This window comes from Erpetoichthys calabaricus, chromosome 17 (genome assembly GCF_900747795.2).
Source record: "Erpetoichthys calabaricus chromosome 17, fErpCal1.3, whole genome shotgun sequence".
Lineage (NCBI taxonomy): Eukaryota > Metazoa > Chordata > Cladistia > Polypteriformes > Polypteridae > Erpetoichthys > Erpetoichthys calabaricus.
The window spans coordinates 61,546,011-61,557,211 of record NC_041410.2 but is presented as its reverse complement, the minus strand read 5'-3'; the positions used below and the strand labels follow the sequence as shown (position 1 = coordinate 61,557,211).

The 11,201-nt window shown below is 39.3% G+C and overlaps 1 protein-coding gene across 1 annotated transcript in view; it reads right to left on the bottom strand.

Annotated features, from left to right (window-relative positions):
* Positions 1-11,201, bottom strand: part of pdcd7 (programmed cell death 7) — a 31,664-nt gene that overhangs the window by 18,926 nt on the left and 1,537 nt on the right. Inside the window, exon 2 of the mRNA XM_051920242.1 lies at positions 1,745-1,883. Coding sequence (XP_051776202.1) covers positions 1,745-1,883 — 139 coding nt within the window. The remainder of the gene's footprint in view (positions 1-1,744; positions 1,884-11,201) is intronic.

Below are 11,201 nucleotides of genomic sequence, written 5' to 3'. Positions count from 1 at the left end.
TATTCTATATATATATACACATATATATATATATATATATATATATATATATATATTATATATATATATATATATATATATATATATATATACACACACATATACACTATATAACTGCTGGGCAGCGATTAAAATTTTTAATCGCAATTAACCACAGACAATCACATTGTTATGTGCAAAATTCAATGATGAACTCAAAAGTAGTGTATTGGGTATATTTGGTTTGCAAACACTTTAAACAAATAAGGTGCTTTTTAACAGCAGTATTCAGTTAAAATATTTCTTGTAAATCTCAACTTAAACACTAATGTAATCAAATCAAATATAAAATCAAAGCTATTTGCCACTGCCTGGGCATTAACGTTTTATCTAGTTTGTTATAAAAAAACAAGTTACCCTCAGAGTCCACAGCCACAATCACAACATTATAACAGGCACCTTCGGAGCAACAGCTACCAGCAGAAACATTTTCTTTTATCAGGGAGCAGCATAAACAGTCTATGTTCAGTAGCAACTTTTTGAGGGCTAATATTTTTTTCCAAAAAACTCAGTTTTCTGACAAGCACACAAAGTAATGGTTTCATACATATATCAAAATAAAAAGTATTTTGCTGCCTGTTGTGCCTGCTGTCGGCACCTGTTTGCCGTTTGCAGCAGCAGTGGCTGTGCGGGGCCAGCAGGAATGCACGGTGGGCTGGCTGCCTGGCTGTCTTTGTGAGACAGGTGCACAGGAGTGGAAGTTGGAGTGAGACGCAATATGGTTTGTACCTCATGTCATCGTAAGTGTCTGTCCTCGCAGGTGAATGCTGCCATAGGTGCATCAGCTACACGAACGTGTTCAGCACCACGATCAACTGATGCAGGTACCTCACTACATCTCCAGATCACTTGCTTCAAAATTGGAGTCCAACAAATTAGAGTTCAATTTAGCAATAATACGAAAAAAGTCATCCATGGATTATTTTGCTTTGAGCATTCACTTTGGTATCTCTCCACATGCCATTTTGTTTGCTCTTCGCTACTCATGTACACGTAGGGAATTGAGGTCAAATCAACAAAGCTAACTTTCCTTCTAGCAAAAACATATCGAAATGTGTTGTAACAAGAAGATCACTGATCTCCAGTAATCGCTAGCAAGACTGAGGCTTTCAAAAGAACAGTAACAAAAACTGTGTTAACGCATGATAAAATAATTGCTGGCGTTAATTAATGTGTTAATACGATAATTTGCCCAGCCCATATTATATATATATATATATAATATGAATGCATTTGGTTTGGAACACTCAAACTCCAGTTTGTGTCTTAATTTAACCACAATGAAACTTTGATTATTAATGCTTTGAATCTGTCACAGCTCCTAAATAATGACAAAACATCTTCAAATCAATGAAACTGCTTCTTTATTTTATAAATAGTTTACCGTTGATGGGTATCTAGACTACACTTCTCTATTACATGCTTGACTAACAGGAGCTAGTAGGTAGCTGGTAAAAATCAAAAACAAAAAACTATCATATCACATACCCACACTTGGCCAGTTTACAGTTGAAAATAAAACTATCTTGTACACCCTTGAGGAAAACTATAATGAAAGAGAAATGCACGCAAACTCCAAACAGGTAGTGACTAGTCCAAGATTTGAACCCAAGCTCTGGGATCTGTAAATCTGTAAGGCAGCTAGACTTTTAATAGTGTCCTCAAACATGCAACACCAAAAAAGGTTTATAACCCTGTGCTCTACCTTTCCTACTTGCCGCTTCCTTTCTCAGTCTGCGAAGCTTCTCCAATGATTTAAGAATATCCACCATTCTTTTAATATCCACCTGCTTTTTCCTCACTTCAGAGAGGACACTATCTGCTGCAACTTTCAGCTCTTGCTCCTGTTGACAAAACCAACAAATATCTACTTAAATATATAACAAAAAATGTATATATTTCTTTGAAAATAAAAAATAAAAACAGATACTCAATGTTACCCAAGCTATATGTTTGAAATTCTTGTACAAGTCTTAATTTTTTTCTGCACAATAAAGTTATTGGAATATACAGTCTCCCTAATCCACTACATTAACATTTTAAAGATTAAAAAGTACACATTATCCTGCATTCTTACTAACGCCAAAAACAAGGATGATAGTTTTTAACCATTTTTCCTTTATACCCAATTCCTCTAAATGAAGCTTTTCTTGCACATTGATTACATTAAAGTTAATAAATGCTTATTTGTGTGCTTACAAACAAAGATGATATGAAGCACACTGCTGTGGTAGTAATGTATAGTTTAGTTGGCTGCCCAAACATACCTATCAGTAACCTGTATTTTAGGACTTGGTTTTTTTTGGTTAGGAGGAGATGCACAATTTTTTTAAATGTCAATTGCGTTCAGGAAAAAGCAGTACAGTAATATAACAATGTACTGCCATTTTCAGTAACGCACCATTCTTCCCTCTGTCACTACAACAGCCAAGTTTTGCTCAACAATAGAGGCTATGCATGTTCTCCTACAGCAACTACCACAAAAAGAAAAATAAACATTTTCTAGGTTACCCAATAGGCAGACATCCACATATTTGCCCTGTTATTCCCAACATCATTATAGAAACACATGACTTGACATCAGGAAAGCAAAATTAGCCATTGGGAAATATCAAACAATTGATAATCCATCTTTAGTTAAGGCATGTGAGGTCACTTATTTTTGTATTGCTTTGCCATGTTGGATGTTAACCTAGTGAAAACCTTTAACACATGTCTGATAACCACTAACAACCAGAATTAGGACATCAGAATTATGTCATCTGTCAAAGCAAAATACAGGGTGAGCCAAAAAGAAGTACCACATTTCAAATGTTTATTCTACAAAAATGCTACAACATAAAATAAATTTCATTACGACACAATTGATTACATCTTGCCTGAAGAAGGGGCGGATAGCGTCCTTGAGGGCTTTAAGGTTTTGTGGTCAGTATGTGTGTATACCTTTGACTTGAGATAGCCTCATAAGAAGAAATCGCATAGAGCGAGATGAGGCGAACATGAAGGCCACCAGACATTGCTGCACAAGCAGATCAGCTTCCCGGAAACATCTCTCTCAAAACTTGCATGGATCTCCGTGCTGTATGAGCTGTTTCTCCATCCTGTTGAAACCAGGCATCCGCCACATCCCTTTCTTCCAGTTGGGGCCAGAAAAAGCTCTGTAGCATTTCGATGTAACATTCTGAAGTGGAAGTGACCATTGCCCCCCCCAAAAAGTAAAGGCCTGTAATGCCAAATTCTGCAACGGTATGCCAAACTGTGACACAATTACAGTGTAGGGGTCTCTGATGAAGTTGATTTCAGCCCAATAGCGGAAGTTTTGCTTATTTACGCAACCACTCAAATGGAACTGTGCCTCGTCACTGCACATGGCAATGGCATCTCTATGAACTGTTTGCAGAATGTTCACGCACAACTCTCTACGGCTCTCCCAGTGAGTTCCTACACTACCATCATTTTGTATGGTTGGAAATTAAAGTCCCTGCAAAACTGATGCCCTTACAGCTTGAATGTTTTCAGGTGTTCATATAATCTGAGGACGGCCTGGAGATTTTCTGTTCAATGCTGCACCCTTCTGTCTAAATTTAGCCACCCACTGAAGAATTGTTTTTTTCCGATTTGGGACATCACCGTTAGGAGGAATGCTGAAGTGCATTCAGAAGGCGCATTGCATAGTGATGATGAATTCCTTGTTTTTGATGAATGCTTCGAATGTGAAAGTACAATACGCACCAGACCAAGGCATGTTGCCAACTGAAAACTACAAGGGATCGCCTAACAAAGGACCCCACCCCAACCCACTCGACTGCCTCTACCTTGCGCAATGACCTAGAGAAATGTGGTACTTCATTTTGGCTCACACTGTACAACCTGAAAGCCATTCAGTAATGTCTTGTTTTAACATCCTGAACATTATACAAAAAAATACAGATGACACTACTCAAAAGGGAGATTCTTTTGAACATAAAGTTTCTTAGATGATGGTGGAAGGTTGCATGTGGAGAAGAAAGCAAGCTTAAAGATGGTGAGAATAAGAAAGGGAAAAGAACAGAAGAATGTCAAAGGACTGGAAAAGTACTGAAAATTCATTCTGAGCAAGCTACTTAGGAAAAATATCAAGAATAAGTGTTTGGAAAAGCTTGCAATGTGACATGGAAGAAAAACTCAAGTTCAGTTTCAAACTGGGCATTAGTGTGTTCATGTCAGGATGGCCAACAACCATCAATCAGAGATTAAGCAGAGTGGACAGCGAATGGGTCCTAGACTCCGAGAACTAGACGTTTAAAGAGGTTAGGAGGATATGTATTATGAAAATAAAATTATTACACTACATTACAGCATATACACTTCAGATTACAAGTACTGTTTATGTAATTGTATGACTAAAATATTTTTATATGGATGCAAAGTAAATTTGATGTTTTATCACATGTACATTGTGCAATGAAATTCTTCCTTGTATGTCTCCCATAAACTAGTCACAGTACCAACAACAGACAAAAAGGATATGATTTACAGAAATCTGTAAGATACCTCTGCTGCATCCTAATTAATATAAGGGGAGTTACATCGAGGCGGATACTGAATAACTGCTTATTTTACAGCGTTTGTTACTGAATATTTTTTAAAATACTGCTTATTGTAATTTTATATTACAATTTTAAGCACTTCACTTCCTTTCAATGGGATGCTCTAATCACTTGTGCCCTTTATTAAAAAATAAACTTATGGGTCTGGGTCAGGTTATTGTTCTTAAAACAGCAGGTAGGTCTGGGTTGCAGAATCAATGAATATTAATTTGAAGATCACAGTTTGGGTGTGGCTATTTTATCTACTTTTTTCAAATGTATATTAAATTAGTATGGTTTTATATTGTGCAAGACATTCATTTATGTCCCATTCCGTAAGCTCTGCCTAAATTAGAACAATCTGGACGCAAAAGACATAGTGCGCAAGTGCCACACACAGCCCCCAAGAGTGAAACGGGAGAGACTACGCATGTGCGCAGGCGCCACACAATGCCCCCCCCCCCCCCCACCCACCCACCAGAGCAAAACGGGAGAGACTACGAACCGTCAGAGTAGGAAACAAAGTAAAACGTCATAAAGAGGTTAAAGAAGAGGGACAAACACATGGAGAGCAGGTTACAGAACAAAGCCCCCCTCCCCAGAGTAAAACGAGAAAGACTACAAACCGTCTGACATGCCGCAAGCATGATAAAGCGAGGTCAGAAATAAAACACAGAGTAGGAAACAAAGTAAAACTTTATAAAGGGATAAAATCTATCTATCTATCTAAAGAACGGGGATGAACACATGGAGAGCGGGTTACAGATGATGAAAACTGGAATGCAACAGCTTCAAAAAAACCTAGGCACGAAACACATGCACACCGAGATACAGAATATAAAGGCAGAAACAACGACAGTTAAACGTCCACACCACACAGCGGAGGCGGACCCGAAAGGTGCAGGCGCCTACATCGTGCGTCGGAAGGCGCAGTAAAGTACAAAAGGCAAAGGCGCCTACACAGCATGGTAAAAACCGACATAATACGGAAGGCGCAGGCATCACCGCCATATTGTGAGTGGCACTAATGCGTGGTCAAGGCGCAGGAGGAGACATAGTAAAACAAGAAGAGTCAACGCCCCGCCCCAGAGTGAAACAGGACACACTACGGAGTCCACAAAGGTTCATACATCAAACCCGAGATGGTACAGACACGCGTCTGAAACCGCGGAAGCAAAACTGTCTCGGCTCCAAAACCAAACAGCTCAACAACTAACACAGCTTTGACATCGAGCCCGCGTGGACAGATCTAATGAACGTGGACACCTACAACGCGCGTCTCAAACTGCGTAGGCAAAGCAGGCACGGATTCAACACGACACAGCTCGAGTGACCGAGATACAAACACGCGCCTGCCTGGATATAATTAATGAACGCAGGCGCCTACAACGTGCGTCTGAAATGCCGCAGACCAGGCAGGCACTGCTCCAAAAAGAAAGAGCTTGACTAAACGAGATACGAAGTGAAACGGGAAACACTACAGAGTCCGCAGTGCTCCACAATGCACCGCATAATAGTTCGGAAAGAGCTTTGTAGTAACAGTGGGGAGACCCAGAGTGACACGGGCGAACGCTCCGTATTAAACATACGTCATCCTCACACGTCCAAACTATACAGCATAGGTGAATCACATTACAGTGATGCATTATTAACAGTACGATAAACATCACGGCATCGCAAACAAATGAAAATTATTACTCGAAAAAGGGAAAATATATTCACCACGGACCAGGTTTCATTGAAACAAAAGCAGAAGAAAGTGAGATCAGAAATGAAAGACAGAGTAGAAAGCAAAGTAAAACGTCATAAACAGGTTAAACAAGAGGGCCAAACACATGGACAGCAGGTAACAGATAATGAAGACCAGAATTCAAAACCTTCAAAAACAAAAGCTCGACTGACCGAGATACAAACTGAAACGGGAAACACTACGGGGTCAACAGTAATCCACAATGCACCGCATAATAGTACAGACGGAGCTCCGTATTAACAGTGGGGGGGCCCCAGAGTGACACGGGCGAACGCTCCGTATTAAACGTGCGTCATCCTCACACGTGGCTGCCCAGTGGGCACGGGTTCAAAACGCCGGGGGTAGGCGAGCGAAGCGAGCAGGGGGCCCTTGTTCATTTATGTCCCATTCCGTAAGCTCTGCCTAAATTAGAACAATCTCGACAAGAACAAGCCATTCAGCCCAACACAGCTTGCCAGTCCTATCCACTTAACTCTTCTAAAAAAAAACTTCCAAGTCTAGTTTTAAAATTTCCTAAAGCCTTACTGTCTACCACGCTACTTGGTAGCTTATTCCAAGTGTCTATAATTCTCTGTGTAAAGAAAAACTAATGTTTGCGTGAAATTTACCCTAAATAAGTTTCCATCTGTGTCCCCATGCTCTTGATGAACTCATTTTAAAATAACAGTCTCAATCCACCGTACTAATTCCCATCATTATTTTAAAACTTCAAGCACATCACCTCTTAATGTTCTTTTGCTTAAACTGAAAAGGCTCAGCTCTTTTAATCTTTTTTCATAATTCTTTCTCTTCAGCCTTGGAATCAGTCTAGTCTCTCTTCTCTGGACATTTTCTAGTGCTACTATGTCCTTTTTGTAGCCTGGAGACCAAAACTGCACACAGTACCCCAGATTAGGCCTCACCAGTGTGTTATAAGCTTGAGCAGAACCTCCTTGGACTTGTACTCCATACATTGTGCTATATAAGCTAATTATTCTGTTTGCCTTCTTAGTGGCTTCTGAACACTGTTGGGAAGTTGACAGCATAGAGTCCACTGCGTCTCCTAAAACCTTCTCATATGGTGTACTCTTGATTTTCACACATCCTGTTGTGTATTCAAACCTGACATTTTTTACTTCCTATGTGTAACACTTTATGTTTATTGACATTAAATCTCATCTGCCACAAATCTGCCCAAGCCTGTATGCTGTCCAAGTACTTCTGTAATGATTTAACGGATTCCAAGTTATCTGCCAATCCACCTATCTTGGTATCATTTGCAAATTTAACCAGCTTGTTACTTAAATTCCTATCTAAATCATTTATTTATATTAAAAATAGCAGCAGCCCTATCACTGACCATGTCAAACACCACCCATCAACCAATTCTGATAAGGTTCCTCACACCATCACCTTCTGTTTCCTGTGTCTAAGCCAATTCTGCACCCAGCTAAAAACATCTCCCTGAACTCCAACTTCTTTTAGTTTGATGCCCAACCTCTCATGTGTCACCTTATCAAATGCTTTCTTAAAGTCTTAAATATCATACGCTCCACTTTGATCATATATCTTTTTGTTGCGTCCTCATAAAATTTCAGCATGTTAGTAAAACATGACCTTCCTCTTCTGAACCCATGCTGACAATTCAGAAAAACTCCTGTACTTGCCATGTGCTGCTCAATCTTATCCTTACAAATTCCTTCCATTAATTTTCTGGTGATGCATGTTAAGCTTACTGGCCTATAGTTGTTTGGATCTGCCCAGTTACCCTTTTTATATAACAAGGTAATATTTGCCATTTTCTTTTCCTTCGAAATCTCCTTAGTGCACAGTGACATCCTAAAAATGTGCATCAAGGGTTTATATATGTACTCGCTAGCCTCCTTAAGAACTTGAGGATAAATATCTGGTCCTGGGGCCTCATGCATAACGCCGTGCGTAGAATTCGCACTATAACATGACGTAAGCACAAAAGCCGAAATGTGCTTACGCACAGAAAAATACAGATTCAGGAATCTGTGCATTCGCCAACTTCCACTACATAAATCCCGCTCAACGTGGAAATAAACGAACGTGCAAGTGCTTGCTGTCCCGCCCCAACTCCTCCCAGAATTACGCCTCTTTGAATATGCAAATCAATATAAATAGCCCTTAAGCCCAGCGTTCTGTGAAAAGGCAATGGCAAAAGTATGAGGAAAAATAGAAGAATTTCAGTGAATACCAAATGGAGGGAAAGAAAAACGTACTATTTGTTGGTTTAAACAGTTATATAAGCAACAAAAGAAAGTTGATCGAGTGACATAGCGTGTCAGAGAAACTCGAAAGCTCACGTTCACAAAATCGCACAGTGCCCGAAATAAAAAAGTTGTCACATATCAGTCGGCGTGAAAAGGCGACTCGTAGCCCAACGTCTGAGTGTCATATGAAAGCTTATTAGGGTACAGTGGAAAAAAAAGGGACACAGTGTGAAAAAAGCATGAAATATCAACTTTAATCTCGAAGTTTCCACTTTAATCACATAGTTTATTTTGTCATTAAAGTAGAACATCATAAACTTCATCTTAAAATCGTTTAATTTGCTAGTTTCTCAAATCCTATCGTAACTAAAGTAGCACGTTAAATGCTTTGTTTTGTATTTGATCTTATATGTGCTCTATGTGCCTGAATCACTACGTGCTCTTCCTCCGACAGGACACAGAATCCATTACGTTAGTAATATTACAGCTCTCTGAGTAATTAAAATACTGAGAAGTATATGTGATATCATTTTCATGATGATATAAGTTAAAGCATGTTACTAAACATGGGAACACGGTGGCGCAGTGATTGTTCATGTCTTACAGCAAGATGCTAGCTGCGCCATGCGTGACCTTCAATGAAATGCTTTATTACAGAAGTACTGCCTTTTTCAAACATACTAACCCCCAATTCCTGTCCTTACTTTTCTTTCTCCAAATACCCAATTGCCACACAATCAGCTCTGTAATAGACGTTAAGCCATTTGTAAGCTTAGAACACCGATTCTTCAAAACTTTTAAGGAACATCAAAATATCTTCGTAATGTTTAATTATTCTATCCATCTATCCTTCCAGTGTCGTGCCAGCCACAGCATGAAAACAGCACGAGGCGGGAACAATCCGTGAACGAAGCTCAAGCTCGCTAGCGCTGCGGCACCGTGTAGTTAAAGATAAAGTTTTATCTGTATAATATAATCAACATATTTTGCTGCATTTCATCTTAAAAATGATATCGACATCATATGTAAATACGCGCTTTATAAAGTGGCTCAGGTTGTGCAATATTATAACTATATCATAAGTACAATTACCTCACGGTAACTTGCAAGTAGAAACAGTTCTACAAGGAGCACTTGAGCTGCCGTCGTGGATGTGGATCTAGGAAAGGGTAACCACACAGGAACAGTAGCACTGCTTTGACGCTAGGTGCCGCCAGTCTGCAAAACCTAACGGAGAACTTGCGTACAACAGGGTATGAGGTACTGTGGAAAAGTGCATGGCTTTATGCCAAGTGTAGGTTTTATACATCGTGATTTGAACGTGGAAACGTTCTTACGCAACATTTCTGTGCGTACGCATCGTTTATACAAACGGCCCCTGGTGATTTGTTTGATTTCAGCGTACTCAATATTTCTCCCTCTACAACTTCCAAATCTTTCAGTACCTCCTTAGCAGTCCCATTTACCACTGGGAGGGTATCCATTTCCTCACTTGTGAAGACCTCAGAAATATGCAAGTTTAGAGCATCCAATATTTCACTGTCTGTGTCTCTTAATTCTCCTTTACTATTTCTGATGCACTTCACCTCCCCCTTGACTGTTCTTTTACTACTAAAATACTGAAAGAATCTCTTAGGGTCTTCTTTCGCCTTATCTGCTATATTCCTCTCCAACTGTCTTTTAGCCTCCCTAATATCCTTCTCAATGGCTGCCCTCATGTTCTCATATGCCCTATGGTTCACCTTGGAGTTATTAGTCTTATATGCCTTATAAGACTGTTTTTTTCCTTTGCAGCTTCTTTTTTTAAGTCTTTATTAACCCACTGCAGAATTTTTTTTTTTAATTCCATATTAATTTCAAATGTAGTTATGTACCTGCTCTGCATTACATGTAAAACATTTTTAAACCTGTTCCACTGCTCCTTGACTGTCTCCACACTTAAAAGCTTATCCCAAACTATCCTCCTTAGACTTTGCCACATCTGCTCAAAGTTTGCCCTGCCAAAGTTAAACTTAACAATTTCAGTCTTTGCATCAGCACTCATATAAAACACTGAGAACTGTATTACATTAAGGTCAATTGACCCTTGTGGTTTAATCACCTCTACACCCTCAATTCTAGCATGACTATTGCAAAATACTACATCCAGACAAGCTTCACCCTGCATTGGTGCTTTAACATACTGTTTTTAAAAACAGTCACTGATTAATTCTAAAAACTCCTGCTGTTGTTCTCCTCCATTTACAAGGAAGGTTAACCCAGTTAATATTCAGATAATTAAAGTTCCCCATGACTATACCACCTCCCTGTAAACGTGCCTTTTTAATATTACGTGTGTGTTAAAATTACGGTCTGCACTGGGTAATCTATAATACACTCCTAAAATAAGGGCTCTTTACCTAACGCTTTCCAGATGAAGCCTCGCATCCTTACTAAGATAAGACTCATCATCCAACTGAAGAGGACTTGCATTTAAATTGTTTCACATAAACAGCAACTTCACCTCCTTTTCTGTTCTGTCTATCCTTCCTAAAAAATGTGTATCCCTCTATGCTATACAAATCCTCATCTTTGTTATTTAGCCAGGTTTCCGTTATTGCTATAATATCACACTTATGCTCTGCTACA